This window comes from Oncorhynchus mykiss, chromosome 7 (assembly GCF_057628025.1).
Source record: "Oncorhynchus mykiss isolate SJ-2025 chromosome 7, ASM5762802v1, whole genome shotgun sequence".
In the NCBI taxonomy this organism is placed as follows: domain Eukaryota; kingdom Metazoa; phylum Chordata; class Actinopteri; order Salmoniformes; family Salmonidae; genus Oncorhynchus; species Oncorhynchus mykiss.
Window position 1 is genome coordinate 55803784 of NC_143028.1, and position 26281 is coordinate 55830064.

Genomic DNA, 26281 nt, shown 5'->3' on the forward strand with positions numbered 1-26281 from the left:
GGCACCGAGATTTGGCCAGGTTGAAGCCCACTTCATCAACAAAGATATACTTGTGATGGTTCACAGCATCAAGCACCATCACCCTCTAAATTTTTATTTTTTATTTTATTTTTACAGTATAGTTCCAAAATGATATTGTGAATCAAATAGTAACAGTAATTCAGTATATAATGCTGTACCTGAACATACTAGGCCCGCAGTTGTTTCACCGGGTCGTTTCTCTCAAAAGGCACCATGTAAATGTTTTTCATATCTGGTGCATCTTCAAAAGGTGAGAGATTGCCAATGTGGCATCCATCAGCCTACTAACAAAGGTGTCATCATTCTCAATGTCCTGCTTCATTTCGGACAGCCGTCATTCCTGGCCCTTACCATTTCCACCACTGCCCTCTCCTTCTGTCAATTCTGAGGGTAGAACAGAGTATACGGTCACTAGATCATACTGTAAGAATACTGTAACAGGTTTTGTGAATTTACATGCATTACAATGTAATTTATTGTAAATGTAATGATAAAGCATAGTGCATATCCTGCCAAATGTTCTCATGATCGAGTTGACAGTTGATCTTCTCAGATTGGGGTGAACTAATCTGTCAACCTCTGCCATGGTAAGGCCTCTGTTTACCACATGGTCAACAACGATGGCTCGGACTTCATTAGACACAACCGTTCCCTGCCGTCTGCCTCCCTCTCTTTGATATCCACCTCTTTGACGGGGCCCATGCCCACTTCTTTGACCTCTTTGATGGGGCTCATGCCCACCTCTCTGATGGGTCCCTTGTCCACGAGCTCTTTGATTTCTTCTTCTCCCTTGCTGTCTATTCTGCTCCATGTTGAAAGAAATTGCAAGTGTTCACACACCCCCTTTTATATGGTGACCAATTGTGGTTACCACAGTCATGTAAGGTTATCATGTATCATACATTCCATGTTTATACTTTACAAACACACATTTTATTTCTGTAGTTCTCAAAATCCATATATAGTAGACCAACCAGTTTAAAATCGATAGGTGTACCAAGCGGTTAAGTGATTAGCCATTAAGTGATGGTCAAATATATTTAAACAAATGAGAAGAGAATCATATAAAAATTATTGTGAACTTATTGCATTGTGAAAGGAAATTACTTTATATGAAAGGTATTTCTAGATGAAACACTGATTAGGTTTTGTGCAAAAGTTACTGTGTGATTTTTGTGTTGAAAATGTGCTTAAATGTGCTTTTGTAATGAAAGTTGTGAAATTTGAGCACACACTTGTGAAAATATTACCAAAGTAATTTAAAAAAAATTGTATAACCTGTCAGAAATGTCCAGTTGGTCAACTAGCCCATGTTAGTCAGGTAAGTTAGGCTAACCAGCTATCTTAAATCTTGTAGTTATCATTGGCCAGATTATGTGCCCAGGGGCTTCGACTCCAAGGAGGCATTGATTTTGTCACTCAGCTATTATGTAAACATACATAAGACGGCAAAATGTGTAGAATTGCAGGAAATCGTCTCTAAACTGCCACATTTTCTCTCGCCCCATGACAAAATGTGTAGAATTGCAAGAACTTGGTTTTAAAACTGCTAAATGTTCTTTCCCCCAACAAGACGGCGTGAACAGTTCGGGGTTACATGCGTTGCGAGGTACAGGTTTGTTACTAAGGTGATAAAAGACAATATCCATCTGGACCTTTGCCACCTAGGACATTTGTGTGACCAGACCTTCTCCAATTTGAGTACCCCTTCACTAGTCTATGTAGTGCTGTACTGTACACAGTATTTGTAACTATTAGAAATGCTCCCATCACTTTTATTTCAATGTGTCATTATCCAATGAATATCCCTGTTTCCACATCAGTTATTATGAACACAAATTTCAATGGACTAATACAACACAAATTTTACTGTCTCGTAAAGATGATATTTGTTGGAAATGAGAAAGTGTGTGTAAGACAAAGTTCTCATTGTGTTGAAGCATTGACTGACTCCTCCTCTTTTTGATCCGCAGGTCGTAATCTCCAGAACTTTGAAGACAATGCTATTGATGCAGTAGATGGCCTCAGACAGGACAAAAAAAAGCTAGCTCTTTGAGATCTCGTGCCCCGCTTCTCTGTGCCTTGCTAGCGTACTGTACCCTCCCCAATTCCAGAGACAGAGGAAATCAGAAGAAGAGAAGCACCAGACAGCAGTGATCTGACTCACACAGGGCCCAGGGACATGTCATCGGGGAGGTCCCCTTGGTTGGGGCTGCGCCCCCTGCCCCAACCGCTCCACCTCTCCCCCCTCTGCCTACTGTGTGTGTGTGTGTACCTCCTGGCCCAGGCCCCACTGGGTCTTTCCATGTCAGGTTTCAACACGGACACCAAGAGAGAGATCACAGTGGATGGAGACCTGATCATAGGGGGTCTGTTCCCTGTGCACCAGAAGGGCGAGGGGCCTGAGGACTGTGGGAAGATCAACGCTCAGAGAGGGATTCAGAGACTGGAGGCCATGTTGTTAGCCCTGGACGAGATTAACAAGGACGAGCACCTGCTGCCGGGGATACGGCTGGGAGCCCACATCCTGGACACCTGCTCTAAGGACACTTACGCCCTGGAACAGAGCCTGGAGTTTGTCCGTGCCTCCCTCACCAAGGTGGACGACAGTGAGTACACTTGCCCTGATGGCTCCTACGCCATCCATGACGACGTCCCTCTGGCCATCTCTGGGGTGATAGGAGGCTCCTACAGCGACGTCTCCATACAGGTACAGCACTGACTCAGCATGTAGTGGGGTAAAATGGATAATATATGTATTGTATATATACCTCACATGCGACTTGTACAATGCAATTAATATGACAAAGTCTATTAAAATGAATATCTGACTCCATAAAGATAATTTAGCAATACACAAGAGAGTATAGTTGAGTTAAAGTAATAGTAAGGTCAAGAAAGGTCTGAGAATGGTCTATATCAAAGGCAGATATTTAATATTCCAAAATTAATGATAACATTATTCATGACATAAAGCTCAAGACAATACTAGCATTAGTATTCTAGGCATGATCCGAGAGGGAGAGAGATAGAAGTCATAACCTAAAAGAGAAAAAGGGTGTATCTCTCCAGCACAGGTCAGGAACAAAGAGACAATGAATCTGAGACCCCTTTATAACATCTGAGTTTTTTAAATTCAAAATCTGTTTTTGTTCAATAGTAGTAATGTAAAGTTAAGCTCCAATCAAATATCAGACCTGCAGGACGTTATCACAAAATAATATCTGCATCACAGAATGGGGTTTGGAGAGCAACACTGAGAAGACAATAAAAGCGTAAACAGTCACTTCAAGTAGCTGGGCCGCCCTACTTAATCCTCGCTTGAACACAGCTGATTCTGAATCAGACAGAAGTGTTCACAACTGGACGACCAGCACTGTAGTCACTGTAGACAATCTTAAGACCAGTAGTCCATGGCCCTAGCAGCAACAATTCAGGAGGGTCCTTTTGGCGGGTAGCATTGTCTTCTGCTTTAGACATGCAAATATACTTCCTGCAAATGTCTTCCTGCAAGCAAGCTAGAAAGGAATGCTACATTCTTCTTTGTAAGAGCAAAACAAAGAGACTGTCCAAGACATCACAGATGAATTCCATATTTCAATAAACATACAATGGTGTTTTTATCTGATTGGATTGGTCAATAGCAACTTCAGATGTGGTTTTATCAAGATGATCAGAGATCACAACATACAGTATTTAAAATTAATATTAATATCCCTTTGAGAAAAAATGGATTCGCCTTGATAATTTGAAAATGAACAAGAACCAAAACTTTGAAATATAAAAAAAATAAAATGATTTAACCTTTATTTAACTAGGCAAGAAAGTCAGTTAAGAACCAATTATAATTTCCTGCGGGGACTGGAGCCTGGGAAATCAAGAACAATTCTTGAAGTTAAATCAAAACAACTTTCAAGCAACTCAAAATATAAATACAATTATAGGGTAAGAGTGGTTTCACAAGCAATTTGGAAATGAAGTGTAGCATCTCAATTTACAGCACCCAACATTACCATATCAATGGTGAAGGTTCTAATTCCATTTTGTGAGAAACAAGGCAATGACGGTTCATAGCACACACACATCTATACATTCAGATGGACTTAGCCACATGTACTACGCATAGGAAAACAAAATATTATTTGTGTCTTAACAGGAGCCACTACATTATGTCTAGCAATCTGTGTAGATAAAAAAGCACCCCAGCAAACAGGGGACGTCCTGAGAACATTCGGCAACCTTTCCATTAGGTACCTTGATGATTTTGGCGCAACGTTATCCCACTTTTTGAGAATGTTCTAGGAGCGTTGCGTGATGATCCCGAATTAAAGTTCTCTGGGGGACCTTTGTCTAGTTCCCTGTCAGTTCCCAGGACGTCACTGAGGACAATGTTAGGACCTTTTTAGGATGTTCTCAGGACTTTCATTTGACTAGTCCTTAGGACATTGTGTGATGGTCCTAAGGGAACATTCTCTGGGGAACCTTTCAATAGTTCCCTGTAAGTTCCCAGGGCTTTCATTTTCCTAGTCCTTAAGATGTTGCATGATGGTCCCAAGGTAACATTCTCTGGGGGAACTTTTTATATTTCCCAGTTTGACCCTGAGATGTTTTTAGGATATTCTTGGGGCATTGTGTAATGGTCCTCTGAAGGTCACCTGAACATTTTTAGGACATTGTGTCATGGTCCACTGGAGGTTTTGTCTATGTTCCTGGTTGGTCCCGTGGATGTCACCGAGGACGTTTTTAGCACATCTTGGGATGTTGTGTCATGGCCCCCTGGAGGTTTGGTCCCAATAACCTCCTAAAAACAGAGACCAACCGGAAACTAGACAAAACCTCAAGTTGACCATGACACAACGTCCTGACGACTTCATGTGACTATTTTGTGACATCCCGGGGTCGTCCTAACGACTAATTATTGTTTGCAGGGACATTCACAAAAATACCTTCTGTATGTAGATGTCACAAATGGATATACAGTACCAGTCAAAAGTTTGGGTTTTTCTCTATTTTTACTATTTTCTACATTGTAGAATAATAATAAAGATAGCGGTCTAAGGCACTGCTTCTCAGTGCTAGAGGCGTCACTACAGACCCTGGTTCCATTTCACAACCGGCCGTGATTTGGAGTCCCATAGGGCGGCGCACAATTGGCCCAGCATCATCCGGGGTAGGCCATCATTGTAAATAAGAATTGGTTCTTAACTGACTTGCCTAGTTAAATAAAAAATAAGAAATCAAGATATGTTTTATATTTTAGATTCTTCAAAGTAGCCACCTTTTCTTTGCCTTGATGACAGCTTTTCACACTCTTGGCATTCTCTCAACCAGCTTCACCTGGAATGATTTTCCAACTGTCCTGAAGGAGTTCCTACATATGCTGAGCACTTGTTGGCTGCTTTTCCTTCACTCTGCGGCCCAACTCATCCCAAACCATCTCAATTGGGTTGAGGTCGGGTGATTGTGGAGACCAGGTCATCTGATGCAGCACTCCATCACTCTCCTTCTTGGACAAATAGCCCTTACACAGCCTGGAGGTTGGGTCATTGTCCTGTTGAAAAACAAATGATAGTCCCACTAAGTGCAAACCAGATGGGATGGCATATCGCTGCAGAATGCTGTGGTAGCCATGTTGGTGAAGTGTGCCTTGAATTCTAAATACATCATTGATAGTGTCACCAACAAAGCGCACCCACACCATCACACCTCCTCCTCAATGCTTCATGGTGGAAACCACACATGCAGAGATCATCCGTTCACCTACTCTGCGTCTCACAAAGACACCGGTTGGATCCAAAAACTTCAAATTTGGCCTCATCAGACCAAAGGACAGATTTCCACTGGTCTAATGTCCATTGCTCTTGTTTCTTGACCCAAGCAAGTCTCTTCTTATTATTGGTGTCCTTTAGTAGTGGTTTCTTTGCAGCAATTTGATGATGAAGGCATGATTCACGCAGTATCCTCTGAACAGTTGATGTTGAGATGTATCTGTGATCGCTGTGAAGCATTCATTTGGACTGCAGTTTCTCTAATGAACTTATCCTCTGCAGCAGAGGTTACTCTGGGTCTTCCTTTCTGGTGGCGGTCCTCATGAGAGCCAATTTCATCATAGCGCTTGATGGTTTTTGCGACTGCACTTGATGAAACTTTAAAAGTTCTTGAAATTTTCCGCATTGACTGATCTTCATGTCTTAAAGTAATGATGGACTGTCGTTTCTCTTTGCTTATTTGAGCTGTTCTTGCCATGATATAGACTTGGTATTTTACCAAATAGGGCTACCTTCTGTATACCACCCCTACCTTGTCACAACACAACTGATTGGCTCATCAGATTAAGAAGGAAAGAAATTCCATAAATTAACTTTTAACAAGGCACACCTGTTAATTGAAATGCATTCCAGGTGTCTACCTCATGAAGCTGGTTGAGAGAATGCCAAGAGTGTGCAAAGCTGTCATCAAGGCAAAGGGTGGCTACTTTGAAGAATCTCAAATATGAAATATGTTTTGATTTGTTTAACACTTTTTTGGTTACTACATGATTCCGTATATGTTATTTCATAGTTTTTATATCTTCACTATTATTCTACAATGTAGAAAATAGTAAAAATAAAGAAAAATCCTTGAATGTGTCCAAAGTTTTGACTGGTATTGTGGAAACCATTGAGTTGTAAAGGAAGAATTAGTTAACACATCTTCAAATAATCTATAGCCTAAGTTTTAGGAGAAAGCTCCCAATCTACTTTATGCTGCAAGCAGAATCGAGATGGTCAGCCCCTCCCTAAATCTCAACATCTCTGCATAGTATGACTGTTTCTGTGACAAAAGTTATCGAACCTAACTGGATAGGAAGTCCTACTCTGTGGGCCGGCAGGCTGCCTGAAATGTGAATGAGGATTTCCTCTGCCAAGATTCCAACAGTGCCTGACCGTATGCTATTCTTTCGGTTGAATGCATTCAGTTGCACAACTGACTTGATATCCCCTTTCCTTTCCCTTTTACAGAAATCACAATAATGCTTTGTGGGCTCTTTGTACCAGCAATAGGGGCTGTTTCAGTAGCTTGGTCTGCTCACACACTAGAGAGTGGTGTGGATGGGCACACCACACCCATAGGTGCGACTGACTGTGCGACAAATCCGCTATGTCTATCTGAGTCAGAAATGTCGTTTTGGAGCTTATTTGTGCTCTCTTCTAACAAATCTCGCTGTGCATCATGTTGAAATAACCTGCGATTTTTTGCATGCTTGAGCTGCTCTATTTTGCGCTTCGATGTCCCTTTGATTATCTCATACACCAGATAGGTGCAGTGAAATGCGTTGTTTTACAGGATCAGTCATAGTAATACGGTGCCCCTGCAGCAAATTAGGGTTAAGTGCCTTGCTTAAGGGCACATTGACAGATTTTTCACCTTGTTGGATCGGGTATTTGAACCAGCGACCTTTCGGTTACTGGTTTAACCTCTGTAGGGTGTGTGGGAGTCCCACCTGGCTAACATCCGGTGAAATTGCAGAGCACCAAATTCAAAAACAGAAATACTCATAATAAAAATTCAAAAAACATAGAAGTGTTATACATCTTAAAGATTAATTTCTTGTTAATCCAACCGTTGTGTCCGATTTTTAAAAGGCTTTACGGCAAAAGCATACCATGCGATTATCTGAAGACAGCGCCCAGCACACAAAACATTACAAACAGTTACCAGCCAAGTAGAGGAGTAACAAAAGTCAGAAATATTGATCAAATTAATCACTTACCTTTGATGATCTTCATATGGTTGCACTCACAAGACTCCCAGTTACCCAATAAATGTTTGTTTTGTTCGATAAAGTCCCTCTTTACATACAAAAACCTCAGTTTTGTTGGCGCGTTTTGTTCAGTAATCCAATGGCTCCAAGGCGGTCACAGCAGGCAGACGAAAAATCCCAAAAGTATCAGTAAAGTTCGTAGAAAAATGTCAAACGATGTTTATAATCAATCCTCAGGTTGTTTTTAGTCATAATAATCAATAATATTTCAACCAGACAATAGCTTTGTCAATATAAAAGATGGTAGTCTAACTCTCTCATTTTTCAGAATACAAGCCTGAAACAATTTATAAAGACTGTTGACATCTAGTGGAAGCCGTAGGAAGTGCAATCTGAGTCCTAAATCATTGGATACTGTATAGGAAAACTTCAAACATAAAAAAATCCCACTTCCTGGATGGATTTTTCACAGGTTTTTGCCTACCATATCAGTTCTGTTATACTCACAGACTTTAGAGTGTTTTCTATCCAAATCTACCAATTATATGCATATCTTAGCTTCTGGGCCTGAGTAACAGGCAGTTTACTTTGGGCACGCTTTTCATCCGGAGGTGAAAATAGTGCCCCCTACCCTAGTGAGGTTAACACTATAATCGCTAAACTACTTGCCGCCCCATAGTGGTATCACAGTGGTATCAAGCATGCTCACCCCTAGTTTGCTGTGTCGCAATTCGTTTTTGCCAAGTAAAGATACAGCAAGGTCTAGAATTAACATCCTCTTAGATGTTTTCTTCTGCATGCCAATATATTGCCAGTACTGAAAAATGTAATCCCTATTCGAATCAAATGTGAGACTCTTCTTGCCTTTTTTGATCAAATCACTAATACGAGTTGATTGCCATTTCTCAAACAGATCCGTTGCTTGCATATTCCCCATCACGCATGTGTTCGTTATATATCAGGAAATCTAATCGAATAAATACCAGTTTAGCCCAAATGATCTGTATAATATATCACGTTGGTCACCATGTACTAAAGTGGGGTAATATTTATCATATATGTATTATTATATACAGTACCTCACATGCAACCCATAATAAGACTATGTAATTAATATGATGAAGTCTATTTAACTGAATATCTGACTCCATAAAGATAATTTGGTAGTATGCAAGAGACTATAGTTGAGTTAAAATAATAGTAAGGTCAAGAAAGGTCTGAGAATTTTCTGTTCTAAAATGAATGATAACATTATACAATGCATTAAGCTTAAGTTACAATACTAGCATGACAATACATTATTCTAGGCATGATCAGAGAGGGAGATAGAAAGAGAAGTCATAGCCTGAAAGGCCATGCCTCAAGAGTCCCTGGGGTGGTGAGAGAAAAAGAGACAGTGTATCTCACCAGTGCAGGTCAGGAACAAAGTGAAAGAGCTACAGGATGTTATCACAACAGAACCTCTGCTTCACAGAGGTGTGACAGAATGGGGTTGGAGAGCAACACAGAGAAGGCTGAATTCCTGAGAAGATAATGAAACCTTTCACATAAATCCCTGAGCGGTTTCCTTACACTCCGGCAGCGGCGTTAGGAAGGACGCCTGTATTTTTGTAGTGACTGGGTGAATTGTGTGTGTGTAAATAGTCACTTTCAGGGCTGGGCCCACCATAAATACACACTAATGAGCTTTGTTTATGCTGCTCTATTCTATAAACTCATACTTGGATCTTACCTACAATGAGTATACAAAACACTGAAAAAAATCTGCTCTTTCCATGACAAACTGACCAGGTGAATCCAGGTGAAAGCTATGATCCCTTATTAATGTTATTTGTTAAATCCACTTTAATCAGTATAGATTAAGGGGAGGAGACAGGTTAAAGAATAATGCTCAAGCCTTGAGACAATTGAGACATAGATTGTTTATGTGTGTCATTCAGAGGGTGAATGGGCAATACAAAAGATTTAAGTGTCTTTGAACGAGGTCTGGTAGTAGGTGCCAGGCGCACCGGTTTGTGTCAAGAACTGCAACGGTGCTGGGTTTTTCACACTCAACAGTTTCCCGTGTGTATCAAGAACGGTCCACCACCCAAAGGACATCCAGCCAACTTGACACAACTGTGGTTAGCATTGGAGTCAACATGGTCCAGAATCCCTGCCCTGACAATATGGGGGGGGGGGGGGGGGGGGGGTGTGCAAATCAATATTAGGAAGGTGTTCCTAATGTTCGGTATACTCGGTGTATGGTTGCTGGTTATAAGTACAGAGAGTTTTCTTAGGTTCTTGCTACTTTCTGATATAAGGAGATGTTTTTTCTTCTTCTAACCAAACACTGAATTGCTCCAAGTTTCTAAATGTATCTCCAACTCTTGGGTTTTGAACAATCCCAACCCATGCAAGATAAATACTGATGCAGCAACTGTTCTGCAAATCTATGTCACTGTCCAGATAGCCATGGTTTCGCTCCATAGAATAGAGCAGGGACACGATGATTGATGGTCATATAAACTGTCTCTACATATAAACTAAAGTACCGGCAAACAATTACGATGCTTCATGTTTAGTGAAATGTTAACACAGGTGCTTTAATGAAAATGGGCTCTGTATGGCAGATCTGTTTACCTGTTTGCCCATATGCTTGGCTGATTTAATTTAGAGGATTTAGAGGAGCTCTTCTCTTCCCTGGTAATTCACACTCCAGCAGTGGGCCTGTCAGATGAAGACATGCAGCAGATGTTGGGTTGAGAAGGATGGGCTGATGGTATGACTAGTGACAGCATGATTACTTTCAGCAGCAGTAACAGTAGCAGCAGTAGCGACTGACTGGTGAGGCTAAGCAAGGAAAGCGCCTCAAAAGCACGTGATGAAAGGCCTACTAATTGGGGGCCCTATTCAAACCCCTTGACTTCTTCTACAATTTATTATAAAATGTATATATATTTTTTAAATCCCTCATCAATCTGCACACAATTCCCCATAATGACACAGCAAAAATGTTTCTGTGTATAAAAAATAAAACTGAAATATCACATTTACATAAGTATTCAGATCCTTTACTCATTACTTTGTTGAAGCACCTTTGGCAGCTATTACAGCCTTGAGTCTTCTTGGCTTTGACGCTACAAGCTTGGCATTGATTGGCACACCTGTTTTTTGGGGGAGTTTCTCCCATTCTTCTCTGCAGGTCCTCTCAAGCTCTGTCAGTTTGGATGGGGAGCGTCACCGCACAGCTATTTTCAGATCCCTCCAGAGATGTTTGATCGGGTTCAAGTCCGGGCACTGGCTGGGTCACTTAATGACATTCAGAGACTTGTCCTGAAGCCACTCCTGCGTTGTCTTGGCTGTGTGCTCAGAGTCGTTGTACTGTTGGAAGGTGAACCTTCCATGAGGACATGAATGTTCTGGAGCAGGTTTTCATCAAGGAACTCTCTGTACTTTGCTCCGTTCATCTTTCCCTCGATCCTGCATAGTCTCCCAGTCCCTGTCCTTGTAAAACTTATGTTGCCACCACCATGCTTCACCGTAGGAATGGTGCCAGGTTTCCTCCAGACGTTACGCTTGGGATTCAGGCCAAATAGTTCAATCTTGGTTTCATCAGACCAGAGAATATTGTTTCTCATGGTCTGAGAGTTCTTGAGGTGCCTTTTGGCAAACTCCAAGTGGGCTGTCATATGCCTTTTAATGAAGAGTGGCTTCCATCTGGCCACTCTACCATAAAGGCCTGATTGGTGCAGTGCTGCAGAGAAGGTTGTCCTTCTGGAAGGTTCTCCCATCTCCACAGAGGAAGTCTGGACCTCTATCAGTGTGACCATTGGGTTCTTGGTCACCTCCCTGACCAAGGCCCTTCTCCCCCGATTGCTCAGTTTAGCCGGGCGGCCAACTCTAGGAAGAGTTGGTGGTTTCAAACTTCTTCCGCTTAAGGCCACTGTGTTCTTGGGGACCTTCAATGCTGCAGAAATGTTTTGACACCCTTTCCAAATCATGTCCAATCAATTGAATTTTCCACCGGTGACTCCAATCAAGTTGTAAGCTCAATTTTGAGTCTCATAGCAAAGGATCTGAATACTTATGTAAATATGGTATTTATTTTTTCGGTTTGTCATTATGAGGTATTGTGTGTAGCTTGATGAAGGAAAAAAATATTGAATACATTTTAGAATAAGGCTGTAACGTAACAAAAGGTGGAAAAAGCCAAGGGGTCTGAATTCTTTCCGAATGCACTGTATATACACTACCGTTCAAAAGCTTGGTGTCACTTAGAAATGTCCTTGTTTCTTAAAGAAAAGCACATTTTTGTCCATTAAAATAACATCAAATTAATCAGAAATACAGTGTAGACATAGCTGCCAGTTGAGGACTTGTGAGGTGTCTGTTTCTCAAACTAGACACTCTAATGTACTTGTCCTCTTGCTCAGTTGTGCACCGGGGCCTCCCACTCCTCTTCCTATTCTGGTTAGAGTCAGTTTGCGTTGTTCTGTGAAGGGAGTAGTGCACAGCGTTGTAAGAAACCTTCAGTAATTTCTCGCATGGAATAGCCTTCATTTTTCAAACAAGACGAGACTGACGAGTTTCAGAAGAAAGTTCTTTGTTTCTGGACATTTTGATAATGTCATCGAACCCACAAATGCTGACGCTCCAGATACTCATCTAGTCTAAAGAAGGCCAGTTGTATCGCTTCTTTAACTTCTTGCTCCTACTTGAGACGCAGATGTCTCAACTAGGCACCTGGAAATGCAAATGCGCTACGCTAAATGCTAAATGTACTCGTTAAAACTCAAACGTTCATCAAAATACACATGTAGGGTATTGAATTAAAGCTACACTCGTAGTGAATCTAGCCAACAAGTCAGATTTTTTAAATGCTTTTCGGCGAAAGCATGAGAAGCTATTATCTGATAGCATGCAACACCCCAAAATGCCTGAATGCGACGTAAACAAAAGATTTAGCGTAGCCGGCGCTACACAAAACGCAGAAATAAAATATAAAACATTCATTACCTTTGACGAGCTTCTTTCTTGGCACTCCTATATGCCCCATAAACATCACTTTTGGGTCTTTTTTTCGATTAAATCGGTCCATATATACCCAAAATAGCTTTCTATGGAAGCTGTGTAATTCAGAAAAAAACATTGTTTTATAACGCAGCGTCATTTTTTTAAATTAAAAAAGTTGACGATAAACTTTCACAAAACACTTCGAAATACTTTTGTAATCCAACTTTAGGTATTAGTAAACGTTTATAATCTTATCAAAATGATTACAGGGCGATGTGTATTCAATAGCTCCTCGTCTTCAAATCAATGGCTGAAAATGTGCACCTCACAACATCCTGTCGGAGACCGGAAGAAATTTAATCCAGTTAGTTGGATTTACCAACAAAAAACTCCCTGGAAAATGACGACAATGGCGACATCGTGTGGAATCTGTAGGAATTGCATGCAGGCCCTTTTAACAACCCATGAAAGTGACGCATGGAAATTATTTTTAGCTTTCAGAGAGCAGTTTTTATTGCGCTTTTCGATGTAACACACAATCTGTTATAGTCACAGCCGTGATTTAACCAGTTTTAGAAACTTCAGAGTGTTTTCTATCCACACATACTAATCATATGCATATACTATATTCCTGGCATGAGTAGCAGGACGCTGAAAAGTTGCGCGATTTTTAACAGAATGTTCTAAAAAGGAGGGGGTAGGATAAAGAGGTTTTAATCAGCACAACAGTTTTCAGCTGTGCTAATATAATTGCAAAAGGGTTTTCTAATGATCAATTAGCCCTTTAAAATGACAATCTTGGATTAGCTAACACAACGTGCCATTGGTTGCTGATAATGGGCCTCTGCACGCCTAAAAATCAGCCGTTTCCAGCTACAATAGCCATCTACACTGTATTTCTGATCAATTTGATGTTATTTTAATGGACAAAAAAACGTGGTTTTCTTTCAAAAACCAGGACATTTCTAAGTGACCCCATCATTTTGAACAGTAGTATGAATATTACACACCCGTATATAAATGCACTACTGTTCAAAAGTTTGGGGTCACTTAGAAATGTCCGTGTTTTCCATGAAAACAGACATGAAATGAGTTGCAAAAAAATAGGAAATATTGTCAAGACGTTGACAAGGTTATAAATAATGATTTTTAATTGAAATAATAATTGTGTCCTTCGAACTTTGCTTTCGTCAAAGAATCCTCCATTTATAGTAATTACAGTCTTGCAGAACTTTGGCTTTCTAGTTGTCAATTTGTTTAGGTAATCTGAAGAGATTTCACCCCATGTTTCCTGAAGCACCTCCCACAGGTTGGATTGGTTTGATGGGGACTTCTTACGTACCATACGGACAAGCTGCTCCCACAACAGCTCAATAGGGTTGAGATCCGGTGACTGTGTTGGCCACTCCATTATAGACAGAATACCAGATTACTGTTTATTCCCTAAATAGTTATTGTATAGTTTGGAGCTGTGCTTTGGGTCATTGCCGTGTTGTAGGAGGAAATTGACTCCAATTAAACGCTGACGGGAGAGTATGGCATGGCGTTGCAAAATGGAGTGAAAGCCATCCTTCTTCAAGATCCCTTTTACCCTGTACAAATCCCACTTTACCACCACCAAAGCACACCCAGACCATCACATTGCCTCCACCATGCTTGACAGATGGCGTCAAGCACTCCTCCAGCATATTTTCATTTTTTCTACGTCTCTTCTTTGTTATCCGAACACCTCAAACTTTTTTCCTATCGTCCAGTGTCTGTATTGTTTTGCCCATCTTAATCTTTTCTTTTTATTGGCCAGTCTGAGATATGGCTTTTTCTCTGCAACTCTGCCTAGAAAGTCAGCATGGTGTTTTCTAGGTACTATTTAATGGAGCTAACAGTTGAGGAATTGTGAGGCGTCTGTGAGGCGTCTGTTTCTCAAACTAGACAATCTAATGTACTTGTCCTCTTGCTCAGTTGTGCACCGGGGCCCCCCACTCCTCTTTCTATTCTGGTTAGAGCCAGTTTGAGCTATTCTGTGAAGGGAGTATTACACAGCATTGTTCGAGATCTTCAGTTTCCTGACAATTTCTCGCATGGAATAGCCTTCATTTCTCAGAACAAGAATAGACTGACGAGTTTCAGAAGAAAGTGCTTGTTTCTGTCCATTTTTAGCCTGTAATAGAACCCCCAAATGCTGATGCTCCAGATACTCATCTGGTCTAAAGAAGGCCAGTTGTATTGGTTCTTTAATCAGCACAACAGTTTTCAGCTGTGCTAACATAATTGCAAAAGGGTTTTCTAATGATCAATTAGCCTTTTAAAATGCTAAACTTTGATTAGCTAACATAACGTCATTGGAACACAGGAATTATGGTTTCTGATAATGTGTCTCTGTACGCCTATGTAGATTTTCCATAAACATCTGCCATTTCCAGCTACAATAGTCATTTACAACATTAACAATGTCTACACTGTATTTCTGATCAATTTGAACGGTGAGAGAGAGAGCGAGAGAATTGTGGACATTCTCTTACACACTCTAAACACGATCACCTGCATTTACATACACACATTCACAACTCCGTTCCAGCTCTACCATAGGAGCTTCTCTAGCCTAAAATGATCCCTCCCCATACAGCCACAGACCACCAATAGATTTCAATTAGGGTCCAAGCCATTATTAAACCTCCAGATGGAATTTTTGCAGTCCTTTCTTCCCCTTACTGTGCTCTGCTTCATAGGCTGAATGCCTAGGCTGCTTGGGAGGCAGGAAGGGCTGGATGAATAATAGAGTGGACCATTCTAGCCAGTGGGGGAGGGACTGCTCTCTGCATGAGATATGCCCATATGACAGGATAAAAGTATGTAATAAAGGTATGTGAAAAGCTTGGGATGGCTTACTCTCTCTCTCTGGGGTGCTTTGGTGAATGCTACACAGTGCTTCATTTTAGATGCTGATAACATCGTGTGTTATCCCTATAGTTTAAGGGGTCATTTGAGAATTATTTTAACAATTTGTTAATCATTAATTTCCCTCTCCTGTCAACAGGCTGAGAGGGGGATCCAGAGACAGTGCAACACATGCACTGATCTAGCCATCATCTAAATGCTAGATAATGATGAGACTCCATTACAACAAGCTACATTTTAAGTAGAAAATATCAGACTGAATACAGCAATGTGCTATTACTAATTCTAATCTAATGTACAGCGTATTCCTTCAAAACAAACATAAATACCTAACATAGAGAGAAAGCTCATGTGAGGAGGTAGGGAATAGAGAGATTCAAATGATAGAGAGAGGGGATGGAGGGCATGCAAACACAGGCTTGACAAACGAAGTGTAACTTTGGTGAAGGACTATATCTGGGGCTACTGTCTCCTCTCAGGGAGCATGCCCTTGTCCTGTGTTAATTTATGGAGCTGCTATTATCAGCCTCTGTTTTCAGTTCTTCCCCAGCTATACACGCAGTTGCTCCACTGAATTTTTCAGCGGGTTGAATAGACCCACTTGCCTGCCTGACGATGCCCCCAGCCTTTGGATAACCCTCTTTTTAACCACATGCCCGCTGCCCTGTACTTAGACTACACACAGTCTCAGAGGGTGAAGGGGATAGCCTGGTACCTGATCTGTTTGTGCTGCTATTTGTGCTGACGAAGGAGTTCCCTCTCACTCTCTATCAGTGGTGGTCAGTGCAGTTTAAGATGAGGGAGGACGTATTGTTTTTTTAATAAGCATGGTCTTATTTCTATGACAGCATTTTGAACGACTGTCATTCATATTCCATTCACCCAGCTCAATGTAACAGCAATAGGTTTAGGCTAATTGATACTCCAATTTTCCCTATACCCATCATGAGGTTGCTAAAACCTAGCCTATGAATGACAGTTTACAACGTAGGTGCACACAGGTCGAGAGACACATTTAAAATGACAGACAGTGACACTTGGACAGACAGTGACATTCAATACCACCTTGCTTACTCTTGCCTGCATCTAGCTGATATAGGTTGTAATCATTAGTCCAACAGTTGCAAACGAGAGTTTCTATTTGTCAAATTCAGGTATGTTTATCCCTGTTTTGGTCCGTTTGCTTCCGTTTAAGAACCGTTTTTCAACAGAATGAGCGGAATGAATATACCCCTGATCACGTGTTAACACAGTTGACTTTCATCAAATATAATTACATTTTATTTGTTACATACACATGTTTAGCAGATGTTATTGCGGGTGTAGCATTACAGCCACATTGTATTCCTTCTCGCATCTATGCACTCTCCTCCGCTCACCTCTTCCCTTCGCTTGTGAACCTCAATGCACAACACATCAGCTGTATGTGACCAGACGATAAAACCTTCCCAAGCCAAACCACTACACACAGACTACATCGTTGTCACCATATTAGCTAACATAGCATACCTCTGTTTGAGCAGGGTGTTTCAGTAGGCTAAACTAGATAGCTGCATTTATTAGCTAAGTACAGTTGAAGTCGAAAGTTTACATACACTTAGGTTAGAGTCATTAAAACTCGTTTTTCAACCACTCCACAAATTTCTTGTTAACAAACTTTAGTTTTGGCAAGTCGGTTAGGACATCTACTTTGTGCATGACACAAGTAATTTTTCAAAAAATTGTTTACAGACAGATAATTTCACTTATAATTCACTGTATAACAATTCCAGTGAGTTAGAGGTTTACATACACTAAGTTGACTGTGCCTTTAAACAACTTGAAAATTCCAGAAAATTATGTCATGGTTTTAGAAGCTTCTGATAGGCTTATTGATATCATTTGAGTCAATTGGAGGTGTACCTGTGGATTTATTGCAAGGCCTACCTTCAAACTCAGTGCCTCTTTGCTTGACATCATGGGAAAATCAAAAGAAATCAGCCAAGACCTCAGAAAAACAATTGTAGACCTCCACAAGTCTGGTTCATCCTTGGGAGCAATTTTCAAACGCCTGAAGTTACCACGTTCATCTTTACGAACAATAGTACGCAAGTATAAACACCATGGGACCACGCAGCCGTCATACTGCTCAGGAAGGAGACGCGTTCTGTCTCCTAGAGATGAACGTACTTTGGTGCGAAAAGTGAAAATCAATCCCAGAACAACAGCAAAGGACCTTGTGAAGATGCTGGAGGAAACAGGTACAAAAGTATCTATATCCACAGTAAAAGGAGTCCTATATCGACATAACCTGAAAGGCCGCTCAGCAAGGAAGAAGCCAATGCTCAAAAACCGCCATAAAAAAGACAGACTACGGTTTGCAACTGCACATGGGGACAAATATCATATTTTTTGGAGAAATGGTCTGATGAAACAAAAATAGAACTGTTTGGCCATACTAACCATTGTTATCTTTGGAGGAGAAAGGGGGATGTTTGCAAGCCGAAGAACACCATCCCAACCGTGAAGCACGGGGGTGGCAGCATCATGTTGTGGGGGTGCTTTGCTGCAGGAGGGACTGGTGCACTTCACAAAATAGATTGCATCATGAGGATGGAAAATGATGTGGATATATTGAAAACATCAGTCAGGAAGTTAAAGCTTGGTCGCAAATGAGTCTTCCAAGTGGACAATGACCCCAAGTATACTTCCAAAGTTGTGGCAAAATGGCTTAAGGACAGCGAAGTCAAGGTATTGGAGTGGCCATCACAAAGCCCTGACCTCAATCCTATCGAAAATGTGTGGGCAAAACTGAAAAAGTGTGTGCGAGCAAGGAGGCCTACAAACCTGACTCAGTTACACCAGCTCTGTCAGGTGGAATGGGCCAAAATTCACCTAACTTATTGTGGGAAGCTTGTGGAAGGCTAAGTGAAACGTTTGACCCAAGTTAAACAATTGAAAGGCAATGCTACCAAATACTAATTGAGTGTATGTAAACTTCTGACCCACTGGGAATGTGATGAAAGAAATAAAAGCTGAAATAAAATTCTCTACTATTGTTCTGGAATTTCACATTATTAAAATAAAGTGGTGATCCTAACTGACCTAATACAGGGAATTTTTACTAGGATTAAATGTCAGGAATTGTGAAAAACGGTGTATAAATGTATTTGGCAAAGGTGTATGTGAACTTCCGACTTCAGCTGTAAGTGGAAAAAAATGACATCTATATTTCTCACTTCTCTTTCATCATGAAAGAAATTAATATGGTTCAACTACTGTCTTTCTCTCTATTTGAGTCAACTACTCACCACATGTTATCCACTGCAGTACTAGTTAGCTGTAGCTTATGCATTCAATACTAGATTCATTCTCTGATTCTTTGATTTGGTGGACATGTCAGTTCATGCTGCAAGAGCTCTGATAGGTTGGAGGACGTCCTCCGGAAGTTGTCATATTTACTGTGTAAGTCTATGGAACAGGTTGAGAACAATGAGCCTCCTATGTTTTGTATTGAAGTTTTTATTTTATTTCACCTTTATTCTGAAGTCAATGTACCCAGAGGAGAACGGAAACTAGCTGTCCTCCGGTTACACCATGGTGCTGTTGAGGCTACTGTAGACCTTCTTTGCAAAATAGTGTGTTTTAATCAATTATTTGGTGACTATTTATACTATTATAATTTTATGTTATTTTTTTCCATTTTTATTCACTCTAGAGGATGGTCCTCCCCTTCCTCCTCTCAGGAGCCTCCACTGCTCTCTATGTTGTAGCGGTGAGCTGGTGGGCCAGTAGGTGTCTGTCTGATGAACTAGACCGAGTCTAGTAAGGTTGATTGAACTTGGCCCAGACCGTTCCACAGGGTTCCAGGGAGTGTAAATCTTTCATCACCTTCATTGCGACACCACTGTCTGTGCTTTATAGGGCGTTTTGTTCAGCCTTCCCTTTGTGTGCTGAGCAAACTAGCCCTCAATTATTAAGACTAATCTTCTCTTGTATTGCACTTCCTTTATCATTCATGTCTTAAGCACTTTGGCTTCGCAAACACACTGTACTGTCATCACAATTGCGGCTGATATAATTCCTACAAAGGCTCACATTGTGCGGACTATGATTCATAGAGACTGATTGATGGCCCCATAAACAAGGATTTCCTGTGCTCCTAACAGGTAGTCAGAGTGAGCCAGAGATTATGTTATTCAGAGATATGCAGGCGGAGTGAGTAATGAGTGTGGGCATCTTTTACACTAGCTGCAGGTTCTACAGCTCTGAAGCCTATGGCTCATCAGCCCCCTCCTCTCCCTGTATAATACCAGACTAGGGGCCTTGTCTGGGCCATCCAGGTGAACCCCAGGTGATCATATCTGATGTATGGGGAACCTACAGGGAGATGGGCTAGTCAGCCAGTCAGGCCACAGAACACCTCACAATCCCCTGGTAAACGTCCCCATCGCCTTGAAGATGCAGCAGAACATGGCCGCCGCCACTCTGGAGTCTGGACTGGTCACAGTGAGCAGGTTGGTGCTGCTGCAGCCTGCCGGTGGGGTTGTTGTTGTGTCCCAGAGTCAGATGTGATCTGTGGGTGGATCTATCCTGGGGCCTGGCCAGCAGGTGCCCCCCAACACCACTTCCAGCAGGTCTCCCATCTGGTCTCCCATCTAGGACCAACCCTGCTTAGCTTCCTATGCAAGCCAGCATTGGGAAGCAGGGTGGTATGCTGCTGTGCTGTTTTCACAGATACCGACATTTCAGTGGGTATCAATGAGTATTGAGAGAGCTTTAGCGCTGTTTTCATCAACAGCCATGCGTGTGTTAATTAGTGGTGCAGTATATTCTACAATTACAGTGAGGAACATTTAGCCTTGGGGCTAGGCTGTAATTAAAGTATTGCAGAGGCTCCAGCAGCATTACCCTCGACAACAGTCCTGTTAAACATGACTCACTGACACTTCTACAAAGAAAATAGGTCAGTGTTACCTAGTATTGAAGATTTATTTTTAAACATCTCTAGTGTTGATTCAGGAGTTAAATTATCTCTCTTAATAGTTATTAACACTCATTGGTGTAAAATAACCCCAGTGTTGGTGTTAATAACCTGATTTGAGCGTGATTGTGTCATCCTTACTCTGTGTAGAGTGAAACACTAAAAACCGTGCCCATCATTATCATATTTCCCAGCATGCTCTATTGCAGGTAGATTTTGAATTTTTTATGTTTGTTTCAATATCTATGTTTTTGTATGTACAGTGCCTTGCGAAAGTATTCGGCCCCCTTGAACTTTGCGACCTTTTGCCACATTTCAGGCTTCAAACATAAAGATATAAAACTGTATTTTTTTGTGAAGAATCAACAACAAGTGGGACACAATCATGAAGTGGAACGACATTTATTGGATATTTCAAACGTTTTTAACAAATCAAAAACTGAAAAATTGGGCGTGCAAAATTATTCAGCCCCCTTAAGTTAATACTTTGTAGCGCCACCTTTTGCTGCGATTACAGCTGTAAGTCGCTTGGGGTATGTCTCTATCAGTTTTGCACATCGAGAGACTGACATTTTTTCTCATTCCTCCTTGCAAAACAGCTCGAGCTCAGTGAGGTTGGATGGAGAGCATTTTTGAACAGCAGTTTTCAGTTCTTTCCACAGATTCTCGATTGGCTTCAGGTCTGGACTTTGACTTGGCCATTCTAACACCTGGATATGTTTATTTTTGAACCATTCCATTGTAGATTTTGCTTTATGTTTTGGATCATTGTCTTGTTGGAAGACAAATCTCCGTCCCAGTCTCAGGTCTTTTGCAGACTCCATCAGGTTTTCTTCCAGAATGGTCCTGTATTTGGCTCCATCCATCTTCCCATCAATTTTAACCATCTTCCCTGTCCCTGCAGAAGGAAAGCAGGCCCAAACCATGATGCTGCCACCACCATGTTTGACAGTGGGGATGGTGTGTTCAGGGTGATGAGCTGTGTTGCTTTTACGCCAAACATAACGTTTTGCATTGTTGCCAAAAAGTTCAATTTTGGTTTCATCTGACCAGAGCACCTTCTTCCACATGTTTGGTGTGTCTCCCAGGTGGCTTGTGGCAAACTTTAAACGACACTTTTTATGGATATCTTTAAGAAATGGCTTTCTTCTTGCCACTCTTCCATAAAGGCCAGATTTGTGCAATATACGACTGATTGTTGGCCTATGGACAGAGTCTCCCAGCTCAGCTGTAGATCTCTGCAGTTCATCCAGAGTGATCATGGGCCTCTTGGCTGCATCTCTGATCAGTCTTCTCCTTGTATGAGCTGAAAGTTTAGAGGGACGGCCAGGTCTTGGTAGATTTGCAGTGGTCTGATACTCCTTCCATTTCAATATTATCGCTTGCACAGTGCTCCTTGGGATGTTTAAAGCTTGGGAAATCTTTTTGTATCCAAATCCGGCTTTAAACTTCTTCACAACAGTATCTCGGACCTGCCTGGTGTGTTCCTTGTTCTTCATGATGCTCTCTGCGCTTTTAACGGACCTCTGAGACTATCACAGTGCAGGTGCATTTATACGGAGGCTTGATTACACACAGGTGGATTGTATTTATCATCATTAGTCATTTAGATCAACATTGGATCATTCAGAGATCCTCACTGAACTTCTGGAGAGAGTTTGCTGCACTGAAAGTAAAGGGGCTGAATAATTTTGCACGCCCAATTTTTCAGTTTTTGATTTGTTAAAAAAATTAGAAATATCCAATAAATGTCGTTCCACTTCATGATTGTGTCCCACTTGTTGTTGATTCTTCTCAAAAAAAATACAGTTTTATATCTTTATGTTTGAAGCCTGAAATGTGGCAAAAGGTCGCAAAGTTCAAGGGGGCCGAATACTTTCGCAAGGCACTGTACATTGATTGATTAATTAATCTTATGCTACCTACACAAAGATAAGTAACGTACATTTTTCTAAAGTAATCCAATCTGTTAGTTGACTTATTGCCAGCTGTGGCCTGTAACCAGTAATTTTAGGTCACTGTATAAGGGTAAAACTAGGCCCTCCAAGTAAGGCCTTGTGATGTATTGTCTTAAGTATTTACATTTTAATGATATCATATTTGCTTACAAAATCACTTGGTTAAGGCCACAGGACTGAAAATATATAATTTCAACAACCATGTTTCTGTCACGGGCGGTAACTCTACAATTCATTCGAAAGGCAAGGCACACTGGGAAATATGCAAATAAGGCTTTGCGCCCTACAGCTGTTGTTAAAACAACACCCTCAAACTGCAGTGCATTTGGTAAGTATTTGCTACGTTAGAGCCTATTCTAAAATTTATTTTTTTTAAAAAATCACTCATCAATCTACATACAATACCCCCTAATGGCAAAGCAAAACTGGTTGTTAGAATTTTTTTCAAATGTATTAAAAATAAAAAACAGAAATACCTTATTTACATAAGTATTGATTATTCTTAACAGAGTTGAAAGATGGGGGTGTGTGTGTAAAAACAAAGGCTCTTCCTTCTGTGCTCTTTGAGAGTGAGAAAGAGCTTTTTGAGTTCCTGCTGCGTATCCCAGAATCCTCCTTTTATTTAAAGAGGAATGTTTTAGCACATTCCCCAGACGCAGCCTGAGACTCTCTAATTAATGAGACAGGGTGCCATTTAGAGGTGAACGAGATGGCAACATCTGATAGGAGAAGACTCACATAATTACACACATGCAGGCAAACATGCACACGTACAAATGCACGCACACACAAATGCACACACACACTCATACACATTCTTACGAAAACATTGGTTGACATTTACTACACCAGAAAAATCATCCTAATTTATACTATGATAATGAAGTTCTGGGCTGTGCTAGCAGAGAGCTCAAACATCTCATTCTTATCTTAAAGAGGAAAAACAATAGCTATTTTTAGTCCTCAGCGGTTTCCATCTGGTTCTAGACAGTGCAAATTTCTGGGAACACGCGACTCACCCAGTGGATATTACATGGCTGTGCACACATGATCGAATTCATGCCAGAAATGACAATAATTATGAAACGTATCAGTAAAGCCATGCAGTGGAAATGCAAATTTCATGAGGAAATGTAAAGAACATGCTCCCCCAAATCATAAATAAATTACATGTGATTGGATTATTCAGTGGCTCAGCAGAACTCTATTCATACAGTCTCACAATCCACATAATTTCCTCTGCACCACTGAATGAGTGTGTGCACTGTCCATCTTACATGTGAATGAATGCCTTTATATCCTGTGTGGCAACATTTTAGCCTGCTCCCAGTTTGCTTAGCTAGACAATTTTATGGCGTGAGAAAATGGGGGTAAGGAATAAGGGAAGTCGATCCCAGTTGGAAGGATCTCCTGAACACTTGGATCGGAGACACGCAATGTCATTACCATTTTGTACAATGCTCAATCTGAGACAGAACGGATGGGAATGGGTTGATGAAGATGGATGAAAGCTGAGTGAGATAGTGATAGAGTTGCAAGGTCTTCAGAAGATAAACCTGTCAAGATGAAGTGCCAACCCAATTTTTTAGATATGCATGTGTTACGTTCCCCAGCAAGAAAACCAAACATTGTCACTCAAACAGAAGGGTCACAGACAACAACCAAAACAAAACAGGTGGGAGTTTTAAGAGGGGTTCTGAAGGACACTCATTGTGGTGTCCACTGAAAGTTGACTAGCAACAACAACTGGGACTGAAAAGACACCCATCATGAGCTCTCATAAAATTTGCCCAACAAGAAGCAAACAAAAGATAAACTCACATCAAACTTAAAGACAGGAAGCAAAACAAAAACAAGGAAGATCAGATAAAGGATTGTTTTTCTAGAAATCAAATAGCGAGAGCCAACTAAAGTTGTTAACCCTCCACATCTTTCAAAACAACTGGAGCACTGGACCATCCATTCTTAAATATAATCTGGGCCAGCACAGGTGAAACATCTTTCGACTAATGAGATGGACAAGCCAGCACAGGTGTAACACATAGTGACTAACGAGTCGGTGCGCCCCACGTTCTAACCTGCTAATGTCCAACCTTGAAAATAAATGGAAAAACCAAAGCCTGTGACACATGCATGCCCATACATTAATTCCTTCCTTCCTTTTCCGAATGACAGCTTTAGCAGCAGTGTGTGTGGTCTGCTGTGGTGACTGTGGGGTCCCTGGCAGAGCATATTTAAGTGACCCATTACAGGTTGGGAGCCCCGTATCACTCGGTAAGGAGAGGGCAGCTCTGATGAGAGAGATCCTCTCCTCTAGTGTCCAACCGGGTCACATTTCCACCTGGTGGAACATTTTAAGGGCGGTTGCCAAGCAACTGAACTCTTGAGAAGTGAACTGGTGTTGATTCTAAGTATGGAATCTCCTGCTATAGTCTGTTAGCCATACCCTGGGAAGGAGATACTTCAACACACATATGACATTGTCTTTGAACCTCCACTTCCTTAGTATTGAGTGTGTGTGTGTGTGTGTGTCTGCGCGCATTCATGAAGCAGTGCATGCACTGGTGTACCACACACACTCGCAGCTTTTTTGGGGGCCAAATTTGTAGAACTGCAGGAAATTAGATGTTTTCCTATAAAACAAATGTTTTCCTAGTTTTGGGGGGTTTGGGAGGGGCCTTGCTCGAACCTTGCGGGCATGGAGGCTTTGTTGCGAAATAGATTTTGGATTGGAGATGCTTAATGTGAGTCTGGAAGGAGAGTTTACAGTCTAACCAGACACCTAAGTATTTGTAGTTGTCCACATATTCTAAGTCAGAACCGTCCAGAGTAGTGATGCTTGTCGGGCGGGCGGGTGCGGGCAGCAATCGGTTGAATAGCATGCATTTAGTTTTACTAGCATTTAAAAGCAGTTGGAAGCATCTGAAGGAGTGTTGTATGGCATTGAAGCTCGTTTGAAGTTTTGTTAACACAGTGTCCAAATGTATCCAGAATGATGTCGTCTGCATAGAGGTGGATCAGAGAGTCACCAGCAGCAAGAGCAACATCATTGATATATACAGAGAAAACAGTCGTCCCGAGAATTGAACCCTGTGGCACCCCCATAGAGACTGCCATAAGTCAGTACAACAGGCCCTCCGATTTGACACACTGAACTCTATCTGAGAAGTAGTTGGTGAACCAGGCGAGGCAGTCATTTGAGTAACCAAAGAGTAACCATTGAGTCTGCTGATAAGAATGCAGTGCTTAACAGAGTCGAACGCCTTGGCCAGGTCCATGAAGACAGCTGCACAGTACTGTCTTTTGTCGATTGCGGTTATGATATCGTTTAGGACCTTGAGCATGGCTGAGGTGCACCTATGACCAGCTTGGAAACCAGATTGCATAGTCGAGAAGGTACAGTGGGATTCGAAATGGTCGGTGATCTGTTTGGGCAAGTTTCTGCGGGGGGTGTAGAGCTGTTGGCAGGAGTAGGGGTAGCCAGGTGGAACGCATGGCCAGCCGTAGAAAAATGCTTATTGAGATTCTCTATTATCTTAGATTTATCGGTGGTGACAGTGTTTCCTAGCCTCAGTGCAGTGGGCAGCTGGGAGGAGGTGCTCGTATTCTCCATGGACTTTACAGTGTCCCAAAACGTTTTGGAAGTAGTGCTACAGGATGAACATTTCTGTTTGAAAAAGCTAGCCTAGCTTTCCTAACTGACTG

The 26281-nt window shown here is 41.4% G+C and overlaps 1 protein-coding gene across 1 annotated transcript in view; it reads left to right on the top strand.

Moving 5' to 3' along the window:
* Window positions 1-26281, top strand: part of LOC110528160 (metabotropic glutamate receptor 2-like) — an 81813-nt gene that overhangs the window by 17990 nt on the left and 37542 nt on the right. The window contains exon 2 of the mRNA XM_021609988.3: window positions 1995-2731. Within this exon, the coding sequence (XP_021465663.3) occupies window positions 2204-2731 (528 nt within the window). The 5' untranslated portion in view covers window positions 1995-2203. The remainder of the gene's footprint in view (window positions 1-1994; window positions 2732-26281) is intronic.